At 40.8% G+C, this 17,879-nt stretch overlaps 1 protein-coding gene across 3 annotated transcripts in view; it reads left to right on the top strand.

Annotated features, from left to right (window-relative positions):
• Nucleotides 1-16,871, top strand: part of SNX18 (sorting nexin 18) — a 29,453-nt gene extending 12,582 nt beyond the window's left edge. Inside the window, exons 2-3 of one of the 3 annotated variants that reach the window (XM_032337408.1) lie at nt 9,266-9,314; nt 14,215-14,345. In XM_032337408.1, the coding sequence (XP_032193299.1) occupies nt 9,266-9,314; nt 14,215-14,242 (77 nt within the window). In that variant the 3' untranslated portion in view covers nt 14,243-14,345. Of the gene's footprint in view, nt 1-6,656; nt 8,525-9,265; nt 9,315-14,214 lie in introns of those variants that run through there. The other 2 variants (XM_032337407.1, XM_032337410.1) reach the window with 2 other exon arrangements.
• Nucleotides 16,872-17,879: the final 1,008 nt, after the last annotated feature.

Raw genomic sequence — 17,879 nt, 5'->3', positions numbered from 1 at the left:
ACTGTGTCTGATTCCATTTAGGAGCAGGCATGAAGATGTACCCCCTACACCCACGGGGCATGGAGTTCCCACCAGTTTCACTGTGTAACCAGTTTCCTCATGTATAATATGGAGTCATCATTTTGCATGCTGAATACTTGGAAACATGAAGTATTAGCTATTGTATTGGGTTCCTGGGGCTGCTATAACAAATTGCCACAAGCTGGATGGCTTAAAAAACAAATTTATTCTCTTACTGTTCTGGAAGCTAGAAGTTCGAAATGAAGGTGTTAGCACAGCCACACTCCATATAAAGCTTCTAGAGACATCCTCCCGTGCCTCTTCCAACCTCTGGGGGTTGCCCGCCATCCTTGCTGTTCTTGGCCTGTGTATGACCTCACCTAAACCAATTATATGTGCAAAGACTAGTTCCAGCTAAGGTCATAGTCACAGGCTGTAGGTGGATGTGAATGGGGGGGATACTATTCAGCCCAGTACAGCTATTAACTTTCCCAAAGGGGTATTCTCCCCATGTGATACCTTGAAAACTGAGGCTCCCGGAAGTTAAGTGCATTTCAGGATTGCATGGCTAATAAGAGCTAGAATTTGAGTTCATTTCTTGCCTTGATTTAAACCCGGTATTCTTTATGTTACAATCAGCATGCCTGCCAGGAAATTTTTTATTCTATGGACAGCAACAGCCATTAAAGGTGTGAAACTGAAGAGTGACATCTGAATCATGATAAAAATACGTATTTTGAGAGCTTAGCATGTGCCAGGCATGATGTTCCCTGTTTATATTAATCATATCCATTTCAGCCTCATAGGAGAGTTTGAGGTAAATATTCTCATTATCCCCATTTTGCAGATGGGAGGTGAGCCATAGAAACTTAACTGTGGGCTCTTGGAGGTGTCCCTCACCTATGTGCAGCCTGGCCTCAGGGCTAGGGCTTCTGGAAGCTTCTTCCTGTTGGCTGAGTGCAGAGATGAGAGGGCCGCTGGAGTAGACCAGGTCATCCAGGCAGAAGGGTTGCTTTGGAAAGTAAGCAGGTAAACTTGAGATACCCGCCAAGTTGAGTGGCCAGACTTGGTGAGGAGTGGCTCTCCTGAGGAGTCTAGAGTTCCCTTCCAGGTATTAAATTTGGTGACAGAAAGTAGTGATGCCAGGAAGAGAAATAGGCAGGTTAAGAAGAGGAGCAGAATTACAAGGAAAGATAAGGAACAAGGCTGAAGAGAGTCTTAGAAATCCGATTTTCGGGGCCTTTATTGTATCTAGTTATATTGACATTTGTGAAAATCACGAAAGCTACTTACTGTCCGCAGTGAGAAAACTTTAAATAAAAGTGGGTGTCAGCATGGGTCCTCTTGTAAGTTTTTTTGTTTTATGACATGTGTTTCAGGTCTTTTTAAAAACTGATACATTTCTGAGTGTTTTGTCATTAGATGGTTATTTATGGTCTAGTTCAAGGAAGCCCAGATGCAGCTGGAGTGAAGACTCATCACCCCTGGAAACCTGGTCCCTACCTGCGTGAAGAAGCAGGAAAACCCCAGGGTCAGAGGTGTTCTTATTTTTGAAGCAGCTGATTTCGGAATTGTCCCTAGAGCTTAGTGATAGTAAAGTGCTGTGGAGTACTAGTTGTCAACTGAAGAAAGAGGCTGAGCTGAAATCAAAAGCATTTATTTGGGGTCTCAGGAGTACAGTTCCATGAACACAGATTTGGGCAGAAGCCCAAATAGTGCCTCCAAGGGAACAAAATAAAGGTTTTTTTTTAAGATTTCATTTATTTATTTGACAGAGATCACAAGTAGGCAGAGGGGCAGGCAGAGAGAGGAGAAGGGAAGCAGGCCCCCTGCTGAGTAGAGAGCCCAATGTGGGACTCGATCCTAGGACCCTGAGATCATGACCTGAGCTGAAGGCAGCGGCTTAACCCACTGAGCTACCCAGGCCCCCGAATAAAGGGTTTTTAAATCAAAAGGAAATGCTTATATACGTTGCATACAAGGAATTTCAATTGGTGTTGGTGGCAGAAAACTAAAGGCTGGGCTGAATATAATTGGTTTCTAAGACTGTCACCCAGCAAAGTCTCATTGTGGCAAGCTGCAGGTGTTTGGGCTGAATCTTTGGGACACTGGTCCAGTTCGCAAGTTCTTGGCCCCATACAGTGAGGACTTGAGGACTTACAGATCGCCCAGCTCCTTTGTAGCTTAAAACCCCTTGACAGAAGTGACCCTGTCTCATTTCACCTTTCACACAGTCATAGTGGCCACAGCTGGTGGCACAAGGATGATGACAAATGCTGTGGGGCTCCCCCCACACCTTAAGTGGTAGTTTATAATACCCAGCTTTACAGTTACAATTCTCAAGTTAAAAACTAGACCTTGTTTGGGAAAAATACTTGAAAACAAGAGATCTAGTTTTTGAAAATACTCTCCTAGGAACAGTGTTGAATGTGGCGCTCTCAAAAGCACTCGTACCATCCAGGACCTGGCCTCGGGGTGGGGGTGGGGTGGGGTGGCGGCTTATGGCTACCTGCTTTCCCAGTGGAGCTGGGGCCACCTCCATCTCCTGCCCTGGGTAGAGCGGCCTGTCTGTTCAGCTGCTTCTGTTAGATGTTTTAGCACGGGTCTTCCTTTATCTTCCTAGAAAAAAAAGAAACTTAAAGGCAGTTTCCAAAGTTCACTCTTCTCTTTGGTTCAGATAGGTATTGTTGTATGTCAGAGGTCATCTGAACCCAAAGTGCGGGCAGCTGGCCAACATCCCTAACTCTGCTCGACTGGGACCAGTATCCACTCACGTCTGTCAGCTAACAGAAGAATGGAGAAATTAAGAAGAATTAGGAAATTAGGGATCATGAGCCACATCAAGTGTGTTCTTTGAATCTAAACCATTATGTGGACTTCATTTTACAAATTTGGTTGTTTTAAAGTTTAAAAAGTATTTTTTGTATATGATTTTCAAGGATATCCTTTCTACCTCATTTTATTAGGATTCTATGGGTATAAAATCTTTAAGAAAAGAAATGATACATCCTTTTCTTTTCCTGTTCTCAAATTTTAAAGTCTTTATATTTGCATGGCCATAGGCAAATAAACATTTTCACCTTTGTATCCAGGCTCTTCTGAAGTAAAAACATACTGTGTTTACAGAGTCCTCTTGACTGTATCACCCTAGTAACTTTAATACATATTTAATATTCAGTATAAGCCAAAGCACAAGAAACTTTATATAAAATTTCCTTGCAAAGAACAGCCTGTTCTACCAAATAAGCCACAAGAGATAGAATCATGCAGTTTCCCTCTTCATTTTTGGAATAAGGTGTGGTGTGGGCATGCATGTGCATGGTGAGTAGAAGTAATCAAACGGTACACCATGTGATACACTCAAGTGAGTGGCTTTCGTTTATACTGTCATTCTTGCCCTTAGACGTCTGGTGTTTGCTGACTGGAGCTGAAAGGGCAGCTTCCTCAGGACGGAAGGAGGCTTTTACCAGGAGCATACTACCACTTAGTCTGTCTTCAGGACCCAACCAAGCTTAAAGGCCTGAATTCTTTTTTTTTTTTTAAGTTTTTTAAATTTATTTGAGCGAGAGAGAGAGATCACAAGTAGGCAGAGGACAGGCAGAGAGAGGAGGGAGGCAGGCTCCCTACCGAGCAGAGAGCCCAGTGCTGGGCTCCATTCTAGGACCCTGAGATGATGACCTGAGCTGAAGTCAAAGGCTTAACCCACTGAGCCACCCAGGCGCCCCAAGGCCCGAGTTCTTTAAATGATTAACTTTTATATCATCCAGCAACCAGTATTTTTTTTTTTCTTTTTCCAGTTTATTATCCTTGTATCTGACCCTCCTCCCTCCTTTTTAAAATTACTTAAAAGTTCTCTTTCCTGTTTATGTATGAATTGAAAGTAAATTTTACATTAATTTTACCTTTGAATTTTGATAATACTTGACTTTAGTGACCTTTAGGCCCTTCAAAAAATTGCTTTCACTGACTTGAGTTCAGTATTCCTATTGGCACCCCCAGAGTTTATTAATGTGGTCCAAACTGGAGCCCTCGGGGTGTGACTTGATGCAGGAACAGAGATTTGAGAGCCTGGAGGGAGGTGGATCTTGGGTTGCTTATACCTGAGATGAGGCTTCGGAGGCTTCGGAGGAGCCTGTCATGGGTATGTAGCCTTGGGGCTCCTCTGAGGGGCGTGGACGTGATGGATGGGGCAGCTTCAGCTGGGCCAAGGACAAGGGAGCCAACTACCTGAGTTGGAAGCTAGGTAGACCTCATTCCCATGCCACAGGACGTCTTCAGTAAAGTGATTTACCGTCCCTCAACTTTACTTTCTGCCTCTGAAAATGGGAGTGGTATTTGCTTTCCTTTTGAGGTTAAAGAGAAGGAAATAAGACACGAAAGTGCAGAGCACTGGCTTACACAGTATGTGTGATTCATGTATGACTGTTTTGCCTGGATGGACAGCCATTCTGCTGGTCTCTATGAAATGGATGTTGGCCTTTGTTTTTTTGAGATGTTTTACTCAAAAAATATAGAAAAGTAAATATTGGAGCAGAGAGGGGAAAGAGTAATCAACCAGTGGGTGGGTGGAGATCGAAAGGGAGGAAGGAAAGGGGAGGGGCAGAGGTTAATGGGGCTTTAGCAGGGCCAGAGGGTGTGGGGACCAGTGATGAGGGGATAGGAGCAAATTGGTCACATTGACCAAATTAGCATTTTCTTTCAACGTTTTCTGTGTAGGAGGAAATGAAGAAAAACAGGCCTAGTCCATTCTTGGGCAACTTCTACCCAGCTCTCTTGCCTTTCAGCCCACCTCTTGTTCTGTCCCTTACACCATGGCTTCAGGTTTTCAAAGACAAGGCCCTAGGAAGACAGAAATTCTAGTTAATGTTTTTGCCACATTCATGATTTCAAAATTAAATAAAGTGCTGGGTTTTTTTTCCTTCTTTTTTTTTTTTTTTTAAAAGGGAGAAAATGTAGCCTTTGGATCCCTGTTGCTTAGTGACTAGGCCTTTTGTATAATTGGTCTAGGACGGACAAAACCTACTGAGCATAAGAGATTTGGTTGAAGGAAGGAAGGAAGGCAAAGTTCAGGTGCTGACACTGGCCATGGCTGGAGGTGGGAGCAGTTGGAGCAGCCAGCAAGCCCCAGCCCCGCGGGACCGCGGCGGGGGGGGGGGGGGGGGGGGGGGGGGTGGCGGTGCACGGGGAGCGGGGTTGAAGAGAGGGACATAGAGCAGGAAGCTGAAAGGAGGCCACACAACTTCAACTGAGTTGAAGGCTCTCCCTGGCTAAAATGCCTGAAGCAGCACAGCATTTGAGCGGTTTTATTACCCTGTCCCATTTTGCTGGGTCAGAAGTGTCCAGGAAAGTGATTCTGTCTGCAAATCAGAAGGAGATGATACAGTTTAGTGTGACTGACTGTGTTTGCTCGTGCGCCGAGTTCAGTGGGCGTGGGCTCTTGAAACATACTAACTGATACATGATCCCAGACCTTTGCTCCTCTCCTTTCACAAACACTAAAATGATGCTGAAATGCTTCTTAAACAGTTCAAACAGTTTAAAATTTAAATTTAAACAGTTTTTAATGATGGAGGTAATTTAATGCTATGTAAAAGATAAGATGCTTTTGAAAATGGTGCTGGCTTCCTGGATCATAATTATTCTATAAAATGAATTTGAGTCCTTTAAAGTTGTAATAGGAATGAACCCTGTCATGCAATTAAATTCCTTAGTTGTAATTATTTTGTATTCTTTGGAAGCGTGCATAATTAATCCCTCAGACTGAGCATATGTGGATATGAACCAGTACGTAGTTATTTCGTGCTTGGCTCTTTGCACCCTGAACCTGCTTTAAAACTGTGAGATGCCTGCCATTGGAAAGATCCAAAGAAAATGGAGGGGGGGTTGGATTTAAGACGTGAGTTCTGTGGAGCTTGGGGTAGTGATGAGGCAGTTAGGCAGAGTTATCTTTCGTTGCACCTGGACAGTGTCAGTAAGTATAAAAATGAACCTGTTAGGAAGGAATTTTGCATGTGCAGAGTCAACTTGAACAAGGCCGAAGCTGTCCAGGAGATTGTTAATAACAGTTCCTAACGCAAAGTGAAAATACTGGTTTAGTTTTCATGTTATGGCTCCCACTGTGGAAAGGAAGGGACCCTCTTCAACAGAGTGGAGCAGAGGCCCTTCAGGGAGTGTTAAATGGAAAGTGGCAGGACTGGCTGGCAGGTGGCTTTGTCTCGAAGTTGCTGTGGTACTTCGAATGGCAGCCACGCTCAACATTGTACCGCCAGTGCAGCACAAGCTGTGGTACTCTGGACGAGGCGCTTTGCCTCTTATTTGTAAGAATGAGAGAAACTCTTGTAAGGCCCTTTCGGCTCTTAAGACAATAGCAACACACATGGAAACTCTGGGGACCAGCTCTCCCCTTGTCAGCTCAGAGTCAGCCCCACTGATTTCTCCAGTGGGTGTCTTCTCAGGGCTAGAGAGAGGAGAAGAAAGTCCTTGGGTTCCTGCTCCTCCTTTTGGAATAAAGTCTTAGGGTTATTAGTTCCTCAGTGAACTTTGTTTTGTGCAATGACTCTAATAATTCACCCAGCTTATTTAATAAATTGAGTGCCCAACCGAAAGTTCATTCTTAACCCATAAGCCTTTTTGTTCCTTTCTGCCTCCTTCTGCAGATCCCTGAGGTAGAAAAGCGACTGAAGTGTGCTGGACTCAGCCTGGGGCCCAGGGTCCCGGGCTGGGCTCCTGTTGCCCATTGGGGAGCACAGTCATGGGGAATGGTTGAAATATATTGCCTCCCTGTCAATCCTACTTTTTCCTGTACTTCAAATAGAAGAATGTATTTTCAGTTGTATAACTCGGGGAGGCTGCACTGTTTCATGTTATTACCTTCTTACAGGTTTCTCTTTCTCTAAACCAGAAATGTTTGGCTATTTATTTTATGAAGAAGAATGTATTGTGCTGCACTGTTGTCAGCCCCTTCTTATTTAATCTCAGAGTTAAATCCTTGCCAACGTTTTCTTTTCATAATGAAATCTTAGCTCATGTATTATTCCAGATGCACACTACCCAATGTCTGCCCATTAGTCCAAGAAACACTTTCATAGTTGTACTTATTAGTCCCATTCTAAAATGTTTTTCTCTCTCATCACACCTAATTTTCTTTTGTTTTAAAACTTGTCCTACCCGTGGGTATTGCGGGGGCTCTTTAATCCAGCAGTGACCACTTTGGACCTTTGACTTTCGGGAGTCATTTCTCTGCTGTGTTCTTTCATTTCCTTTTTCTGTTTTGAAGGCCATGTGGCAGGACGGTGTTTATGAGGGGAGGGGGCCGGCAGGAGGCAGAGTCCTCTTAAATCAGCCACTTAGAAAGTATGGGTTTAGAAAACTTTCGCCTGTTTTTGTATTTATTCCATGATAAAAATGTGTGTTCCCTTTGTTCTTCAGATTTTGGGCAACGTTTTTGACTTTTATTTACACTCCTGTTGGGTTTGGTAAGAAACAGTGCAGCTGAGAGAATGCTTAGATGATGCTGTAATGCCTTGTTCCAGCTCTGCGGCTGGTTCCAGACCTCTGCTCTTGTTTCTCAGGCAGCTACACATTAATTTTTAAAGCCATCCTAAAAGTAGCAAGTGTGTACTGATCGAACTCTGTCCCGGTAATTTTTTCTCTCCAGTCTCTCACTCCTTAGAGGCTAAACCTGATTGAAAATCTGTCTATCTCTGCCTTTCTTAAATACAAAAATGTGTGACATGTAGAAACACATGCAGATAATTCCCACTTTGAGAATTGCCACATGAACTGTTGTGGGAACACAGCCGCCTATGACAAAACCCAAATTCTAGTTCTAATAATACTATGTCATTTACATCCCACCAGGGATGATAATACCATTTCTATGGGAGAAACCTGTTTCCATGCTCATCTTGACAGGATGCAGGGTTTAGAAGCACAGTGGGCGGAAGGAGGGTAGAGAGAAGCTTCTGGAGAACCCCAGAAAGTAGTTCTGTCTGTCACACCCCAAGAGCTGAAGCACCCTTGCGATTTGTTCAGATGGACAGCTTGAGCTGTTCAAAGCTGTCACTTCTTTTCCGTTTCCTCCCAGGCAGTAAACCAGTCAGTTAGTTACCTTCTATAAGTAGCCTACTGAATAATTGGACTTTATCTTTCTCGAAAGAAAGAAATCACACTAAACTCTTCCCATGTGTTAAATCACATTAAACTCTTCCCAGGTGTTAAAAGGTAAACAGAAAAACTAGCTGGAGGGTTGTGAGATGAATATTTAAAACCAGAATGGCCTTTTTCTTAAAGGAAATAATATATTTTTTAAAAAACTTTGCAAAATATTTTACAAAAGATAACATGTATTTTTTAATTGGCTTAGGATGTTGATGTCATCCTGAACTTTAACAACCAGCAACTGTGTGCTCCTAGAGGGACCCGGGCCACTGTCACTTCAATTCAGGATATATTGAGGAACTCTTAATGATTTTTTTTTTAAAGATTTTATTTATTTGACTGAGAGAGAGCAATCACAGGCTGGCAGAGAGGCAGGCGGGGGGCGGGGGGGGGGGGGTAGCAGGCTCCCTGCTGAGCAGAAAACCCAATGCAGCGCTCTAACCCAGGACCCTGGGATCATGACCTGAGCCGAAGGCAGAGGCTTAACACACTGAGCTACCCAGGTGCCCCCTCCTGATAATTTTTTTTGAAAAGTATTTCGCCATCAGCTTGTTTTGTTGTTAATCATCTTTTTTCTGAAAGCAGATCTGGAGTAAATCAGTTCAGCTACATTTCAGTTAAAAAGGAATTTGTTTCAAAATTTGCTCTTAATTCATGGTATAATCTCACAACTCCTTATACATGGCACTCACTATTCTACCAGAGTTTGTACCTTTGAAGCATGCTGTTCGGTACATTCGTATGCTGTTTTGTATAGGTCTTTAATTGTTTCCGGCAGGGAAGTCACCCTAAAAAATAATTTGAGCCCCCAAAACAGGAACTCTGTCTCTTTAAAAAAAATAAAAATCTCTTACATCTCTGCTGCCGTAATCCTGATATATTATGCTAATGGATTTGAATTGCAATAAGTGTGTTAAACCAAAATTTCAAGTGGAATTGGCCTTTGGGTCCTTACTCTCCTTAATGGTTTGTTCTGTCCTTCCTTGTTTGCAAATAAAGTAATTTTTTTGCTGGGATGTCCAACTCTATCAGCCTCTGTATCCCTAAAGTGATTGTGTGTTACTATTTTTGGTTGTAGTTCTTAACTTATATAATCTTTCAATAGGATCTAAGCAGAGAGGACAAGTCAGAGAAAGACACCCCTTCCCTTCCATGTACGTTTGGGCTCATATTTTTCAAAATTGTGAAGTACGTGCTGCTTGTTCAGTGTTTTGTTCTGTGGCACCTACGTGTTGTTACAAAGACAAGAAAATCAGACATCTTATAAATATTAAATTGCTTTACAGAAGGCACAGTTAGTGAATTCAGTGAGATTAATAAGATTCTAGAGGGAAATTTTCAAAAACTATATAGTTCCTCCAAGGCCTTCTGAGTTGCATATCAAAATAGAAGCCAGGGTCTTGATGAGGAAGGTGAGAAGGCTGCTACCGGAGCCTCAGCCACAAGTATGGGGCACGTGGGGAGGCCCGTGGGGAAGACATAGCTGATTCTCAGCTGCCCAGCTTTTATCCCTCAGCACCCTGCTCACCTAGGCCCGCCTGGCTTTTTTTGCCCAGTCAGGCTTCAGTTTCTTTTCTAAATATTTCCAAATAGTGTTTGCTTTGAAGTCAGTAATGCATTCACATTCCATCTCCACATCTGATCTGGTTACCTGGCCAATTTGATACTCAAAGAGGTTTAGTAGCTTTCCCACTTTTCTTGTAAAAATAATATCTGTTGTAAAATTGCAGTAGGGTTAGTGATAGTGATAGCATATGAAAAGTGCCTACACACACACACACACACACGTATAATTAACATACAGTGTTACAGTAGTGTCAGCTGTACAGTATAATGATTCAACAATACTGTACATTATTTACTGCTCTGTTTTACCCATACCCCATCCACCTCCCCAACAAATTGGCAACCACCAGTTTGTTCTCTGTATTTAAGAGTCTGTTTTGTTTGTTTCTTTTCTCCCTTTGTTTCTTAAATTCCACATATGAGTGAGAGCATATGGTATTTGTGCCTCTCTGGCTCACTTATTTTACTTAGCATTATACCTTCTTGCTCCATCCATGTTGTTGCAAACGGCAGGATTTAATTTTTATGGCTAAGTGTGTGTGTGTGTGTACACACATCTTTTTAATCCATTCTGTCAAGGACTTTCAGGTTGCTTCCACATCTTGGCTATTGTAAGTAATGCTGCAATAAACATAAGGGTGCGTATATCTTTTCAGATTAGTGTTTTCATTTTCTTTGGGCAAATACCCAACAGTGGAATTACCGGATCCTTGGTAATTCTATTTTTAATTTTTTTAGGAATCTCCATACTGTTTTATACAGTAGCTACACCAGTTCGCATTCCTAACAAACAGTGTGTGAGAATTCCCTTTTCTCCACATCCTCGCCAATACTTGATATTTCTTGTGGTTTTTTTATTTTAGTCATTCTGACAGATATAAAATGATATTTCATTTCAGTTCAGTTTTAATTTACATTTCCTCTTATGATGTGTGATGCTGAGCATCTTTTCATGTCTCTGTTGGCCTTCTGTATATTGTCTTTGGGAAAATGTCATTCCAGGTCCTCTGCTCATTTTTAAATTGGATTTTTTTTTTTTTTTTTTTGGTGCTGTAGAAGTCCTTTATATATTTTAGGTATTAAAAACCCCTTATCAGAAGTATCATTTGCAAATATCTGATTCGGTAGGTAGGCTTTTTGTTGATAGTTTCCTTTGCTGTGCAAAAACTTATTGTTATGCTGTAGTGCCAATAGTTTAATTTTGCTTTTGTTTCCCTTGCCAGAGAAGACATGTCTAGAAATAGTGTCTACCACTGATGTCAAAGAAATTACTGCCTGTGTTCTCTTCTAGGAATTTTATGGTTTCACTTCTCACATTTAGATCTTTAATCCATTTGGGGTTTATTTTTGTTCATGGTATATGAAAATGGTCCAATTTCATCGTTTTGCATATAGCTGTCCCGTTTTCCCAGCACTGTTTGTTGTTTTCTTCCCATTATAAATTCTTGCCTCCTTTGTAATAATGGACCATAAAAATTTGAGTTTATATCTAGACTCTATTCTGTTCCACTGACCTATGTGTCTATTTTTGTGTCAGTACCATACTGTTTTTGATTAATACAGCTTTGTAGTAGTATATCTTGAAATCTGGAATTGTGATACTTCTAGCTTTGTTCTTCTTTTTCAAGATTGCTTTGGCTATTCAGGGTCTTTTGTGGTTCCATACACATTTTAGCATAGTGTCTAGCATATATTATTCCTATTTTTGGAAGCTACTATTTACTTTTTATATATGCCTGTTCCCTGCTCACTTCCCACTCCCAACCTTGTCCTTAGCCCAGTGTCTGGCATGTAGTAGGTCCTCTGAGCATTTTCTCTTGTGATACAGTTTTACTTACTATCTTGGAGAAAGATCCATTTAACTTCCATGCAGAATTATGTCCTTTCTGGTTCTGTTTCACTTCATGTCCTGATTGTGTGCCTGTCCTCTGTGTGCTTTGCCAAGTGGCTTCCTTAAGAAGGAACGGGGTTGGGGGTGGGTGGGGAGTGAGGTCTTGAATGCTGAAATATTTGAATCTCCTTGTAGCACTATGCTCTATACACATCAGGTCTTCCATAAATGTTTGTTGAACGAATTCAGATCCTTGCCACAGAGCTGAGCCTTTTGGGGACTTTGAAGGTAGCAACATTTGTGTTACTTGTAAATTCATACTTGGGGGAAAAATGAGTCTTAAATGCCCGTTGACTCCTTTGGGATGTACACTTAAAAAACTTAACAGGTATTAAATGCCAAAGGTCCTTAGGCCTCAGAGAGATTTAATGCTTGCCGTTGTGTCCAAGAGTTTTAAAAATGTATGCCTGTGTGATAAAATGTGAGAACTTGAGACTTAATCAATGTTAGGTTGGTTTTTAAAGCAGCATATCTGTAATTCCATATACTAGCGGGTCGCTTCTAAGAATTTGGTGATCTCATTTAGAGTTGGACGAGCTGCAACTTTGTTGACGTTCACCAAGCTCCCGGTCAGGCCTCAGAAGCCCTGTCTGTAGGACTCTATTCTCCAGGCTGTAGAAGCTGGAACGAATAATCCATGCAGCATGCCGCAGAGACACATCATGGATGTGCAGGGTGGGACACTGCGTGTCCTCACTGTTGTCCCGGTGCGCTCTGTCACCTGGGAGTGGAATCACGATAAAATAGTCAAATCATCTGAGTCTCTTAACTTCCCGTTTCCTCTCATTCTGTCTTTCTTTTTGCCAATTTAAACATGTATTTCATAATTGCATATTCTCAGTCATCTTTTTGAAAAAATTTTCCTTTATTTCTGTCTCATATGCTTTCCTGGTCCTTTTGACTTTAATTTTTGTATATAAATTGTAAGCTTAAACAAGTATAAGAAAGATAAATATGCTATAAAAATTTCTTTCTGTTTTCGGGAGGAGAGTTCTTTCTCTTTAGTATAAATGACAAGCAGGCAGATTTTGTGACTTCGCTAGTCCTGCCGACAGTGGCAGATGGGTGTCAAGTGTCCACTTCCAGAGGGATGGCGTCCTGACGGGATTGCTCAGGGGTCTTCTTGAAGCCATGTTAATGCAAATGATTTCTCTCTACAGAGGAGACCCCGCATCTCTGCTGTGGGGTAAGGTGGAAGTCTCTACTGCTTCTCACTTTAAGACCTCATTTAGAACAAAGAAATGAAAATGTACATACATACCTGTAAATGTATGTATAACACCTTTAATTTCTCAGGTTTTTGAGCTATGCCAAAAACGCCTCCCAAAAACAAGCACACTGTTTACCCCCTGAGGGTTTTATGTAATGCTAGGTCTAACTGTATTATTTAGGAGATGTGAAGAAATTTAGAATAGGGTTTTTCCCCTTGTGTATTTCACCATTGGCTAAAACTGAACATTTCTGAACCAGAATTCCTCTGCTTTCGCACCTCCTCCTAAACAGCTTCCCCTCTTTTGCCCCCCTTGGTCTCACCATGTTGAAGACTGCCCAGCCAGGTGTCTGGGACATTTCTCTCTCCCCTTTGGTCATGGGTTATTAGAGTAAGTGCTGGATGGAGTTGGAAGATTGGAATTCTTGAGCTGGCCATGTTCAAGTGATTTGAGCTTCATCATTGTTCATTTCCAAGAACCTGTGAAGATCCTTTGTTTCCTACACCTAAACATCTTTAGCTCTCTGTGTCTTCATGTAATGATGCTTTTGGGGGCAATCCGCCCTCATGTGGCACCTGCCAGAGTGACCGTGCTTGCACATACCCTCTGGTGACATTACTTGACAAGAGGCTATCGCCCCGCTGGCTTTATTCCCAGGTTATCACTAAAGCAAACTCAAAGCTCCTTGATCCTTAAACCCCTCAAGGAAAGGTGGTAAATTCTTCCTTCACAAGGGCCTCAGTGCTCCGGGGTGGGTCTCCTGGTGGAACATGGAATTGCCCCTTCATTGGCCAACTCCACTGAGGGTGGCTTCCCATTGCAGACTGCCGTCATTTCTAAGGCCCCTCCCTGACATGGCCTGATTACTAAAACACAAAGCTGGCACTAACATGTTATCAGAGTCTAATTCTAGAATCTTCTTTAAGAATTCTTCCGGGAGACTCTCTTAGGAAGTAGATTTTTACCTTCTCTGGGGTAATGTGTTTATAGATAACTTTCTTGTTACAGGTGTGTGTCATGGTGTCACACCCTTTCTCTTAAGTAAAAATCCAGTTTCTTGCTTTGTATGTTTAGAGACAGCCCCTTGCTGCAGTTTATGATCTGTTCCATATAGTCTCTCTACTCGGAGCAGATGAAATACACTGTAGATACTTGGTCACTTACTTGGCAAGTGCTGGTTTAGAGTAGTGAAATCACAGCAGTGGAGGGGTTTTCAGAAACCCTATCAGATTCCTTAGTTTTTTAATAATGGTTATCCCTTTAAGTTCCAGAGGGCCTTAAATAGCGTGGGCAAGTATTTATAATGCTCGAGAGGCTGTTTGCTGTGTAGCTGTGCCATTGGGATACATACGTATATGTACTTAATTAATTTTTTTTTAACTACAGGAGCTCTTACCAAAGTAAAGGAGAGTAGGCGACACGTGGAAGAAGGGAAGATGGAGCTGCAGAAGGCCGATGGCATTCAAGATCGCTGTAACACTATTTCCTTTGCCACTTTGGCTGAAATTCACCACTTCCATCAAATCCGAGTAAGAGACTTTAAATCACAGATGCAGCATTTCTTACAACAGCAAATAATATTTTTCCAAAAAGTGACACAGAAGTTGGAAGAAGCTCTTCACAAATATGATAGTGTTTAATGACTGGACATTGGGTTGTGGACTTTTTTCAGTTCAAGGATATTTCTACAGCAGAATAAAAACTGCCATCAAAGAGCTATTGCCAACTGTCAGTGGTGGTACAAGGATGGTTTTGTGTCTGGTGAAGCGCGGCTGAATATGTAATTATGTAGGAAAGAAGCAGTTAATATGGGTATATAATAGAAACAGTACCACACATTGTAACTAAATTATACTATGTATGCCTACACTACCATTGTAACTTTTGGAATAATGATTATACTATTTGCCTTATTGCTTTTTGAAGTATGGGTATTTTAGTGCATACTTTGTAGACCTCAAAACCCATGAAGGGTCTCAAAGCAGCTGGCTGGATGGAAGCCTGCTGTGGATGCCTTTTTACTCTCATAGATTGGGATTACCTAAATTCAACCTATTCTCTGTTTACAAACTCCAACTAGAGCAGCTATGCGACTTTGTGCCTTTAAACTCTTGGTTTTTCATTTCTCCACTCCCTCCCCCCCCCTTTTTTTTTAAAGTAACCACAACTTTTCTGATCGAAAGAGTGAAAGGCCAGTGCACATAACGACAGACCTGTTGGTAACCTCATATTGGCGCTGGGCGGGGTGGGCGGATCAGCTGTCCTCCACCTGCACGGCCAGTTTTGTCTCCTGGTACATGCTGGTGAGCACTGTGGAGGGAGGCCCGATGCTCATCTTTGGACACAAAGTCTGTTAGAGGAGAAATGGTGCCACCCTGTTCCCTTAGACGCTGTGGTAGCATAGCCTCTTCACGCAAGTGTCCTGGAAACTTGGCGTGGAGAATGACACGAACATGTCTTAGAACACAGAGGAGGAGGAGTCTGATCAGTTGGGGACACAAGCACAGAATCAGTGATGACACATACTCGGTTTTAATTCTTCGGAGGGTTTTCTTCTCTCTTTCTTTCTTTCTTTCTTTCCTTCTAGCTTGAAGATTTTAATATTCAGTTGTGTTTTTTTTTTAATGGATCTACACTGTTAACTGATTGAGACTCCACTGTGATTCACTCGTTTACTTAATCAAAAACTTTTCAGGGATGTCTGTAAAATTCAGTGTTATACGTGATTGAGAGTAGTGTTGGTTGATCTAAAGAGGGACCAGAAATAATTTCTACTATTCCAAATGCTGAAGGAAAAAAAAATAATAATTTTTTTTAAACTATTGATAAGCCCCCAGGACATTTAACCTTAAAATTGTTTTAAATATATTATTTTATTATTATAAGGGAAATATGAATGGCTGATAAATACCAAAAAGATTCAAAAGCAGCTTAATTTAAAAAGCACAAAGAGATTCTGGCTTCAGATGCCAAAAAATCTCTCAATGTTTTTATAGTTGCTGAGCTATAAATAATGTGATTTTTGAGTTTACAGATTTATAAATTGTCACTGAAAGGTTAAAGTATCTACTGTTTTTATGAAGTCAGACTTATGCTGCCTCAGAAGTCCCTGGGTATTGAAATGGTAACACAGAAGTAAAGAGGTCAGTTTGAAATTTTGGTGAGTCACATTGATTAAAAGAGAAAGGGTCAATTTACAGACAAAAAAGAAAGGATTACTGAAATAATTACTCAATAGCATATTTACTCTAAAAAAATCATCTCATATGGGTTGAATTTTTAAGATCAGAGTGTCATAATTTTGATCAAAATTTTATACTTTAGGTAACTTAGAGCCAGATTTAACATCATGTGGCTTCGTCTTTACTCCAGATACATGGAATTGTAACCAAATATATCGTTCTCTCAAAAGTAACTTCCTCTTGTTGATTGCAAAATACACTTCTATAAACAAAACCCATATATATATTTTAACTTTACTGCAGAAGTTTGGAGATTATAATTGTAGCATTTGATTTAAGTTTGAGTCTGTATTGGACAGATAAGCACTATGCTTTTCAAATGATTTGAAAATCAGTTTTATTTGCCTCTTTATTTTGATGGTGGTTTGATTTTTTTTTTTTTTCCTAAATCACTAAAGTTGTGCATTGGTAGCATGGAAATTATCTGAGGTGTCTTTATGATTGTGCTTTAGCCAGGGTGGACATGCTTAAATTATAAAAACTAAAGTACAAGGAGGAATAAGTTCATGCTGCCTACTTAGAAGAGAAATTTTGTTCTTCATAACTACATAACATTATAATGCCACTGATTCGTAAGGGGTTTAAATGAATTCTTTGGGGGTCGGACACCAGAATTATTAGTGTTCATTTTCATCTAAGATCTTTATTTCTCTAACGTTCTTGGTCCTATTGAAACATTTCAGTATACAAAAATACTGCGATGTTAATACCCAAGAGAAAAGCCATCATAATGTGTATGCTGGTCATCATGATCAGTGTGGTACAGTTTTTTAAAAATAAACTATCATGCCCTTCATGCCATTATTTGTCTTTATTTCTGTAATTTATAATCTTGATACATGATGTATTTATAACATGAGGGCGCCCACTTGAGCCTGGTTTTGCTATTTTCATTACAAACGGGCTTATTGATGTGTTGTAATTGTCCCGCAGTGAGACCGGGTCTGCAGCCATGCTCTATAGCCCTGTGATTCTCAGGCTGTTGTATCTAAAGGTACAGTTTAAACCCAGAACAAGGGAACACATTTGGAAGTGCAGCAAAGTCCGTGCACGTTGGCATGCATAGAGTAGTAGTGGGAAATAGTTTCCTGGGCTTCACTGATAATCATTGTCATGTATGTGTTCGTAACAACACAGCAGATCCTCAAATGCCAGGTTTTAATTGTCTTACGTTTTGCTGCTGTTCTCATAATTAAGGACTTGAAAAATGTTCCAGTCTGTCAAGTCAAGCATGTAAAATTTATGTACCGACCTTTAAATGTCATTCTTTACCAATTTCATTGCTATAGGCGGTTTTTTTTTTTTTTTTTTCCTATTTAGGTCTTCATTTCCTCAGAATCAAATACCGTGTCTGATACCTTTAAATCAATAAGAATTATCCAGTTTTCTCATTTGCAGAATAAGCAAAATAGGGTATTAGTTATTTATAGACTAAGAATGTTGAACATTGTTTTATTCAAATGTTATAATTAGTGCAGATCAGTCATGTTTATCTTTTAAAAAAATAAACAGAGGTTGCTTTATTTCTCAGCTTCAGTGGGATATGATAATTATTTTTTTCTTTAGTAGTCAAGGAGGCATTTATTTAATGTGAAAGACTTATATAAAAAAAAAAAATAGAAGAGTGTGTTCACTGTCCTAATCTTCCTTCTGCAGTTGCCATAGACATCGTTCATGAAACGATCTAGTCTGACTAAGCATTCAGGTAGTCCCACTGAGTATCTGCTTATGTTAGTATCTTCCATAACTATTAGGTGTATAGCAGTAAATTGTGAGTGAGATGTTCTGAAATAATAGCTACTGTGAGTC

The sequence above is a fragment of the Mustela erminea genome, chromosome 3, assembly GCF_009829155.1.
Source record: "Mustela erminea isolate mMusErm1 chromosome 3, mMusErm1.Pri, whole genome shotgun sequence".
NCBI classification, from domain to species: Eukaryota; Metazoa; Chordata; class Mammalia; order Carnivora; family Mustelidae; genus Mustela; species Mustela erminea.
The sequence above is the reverse complement of the archived record's forward strand: the minus strand, read 5'-3'. Positions and strand labels throughout refer to the sequence as shown.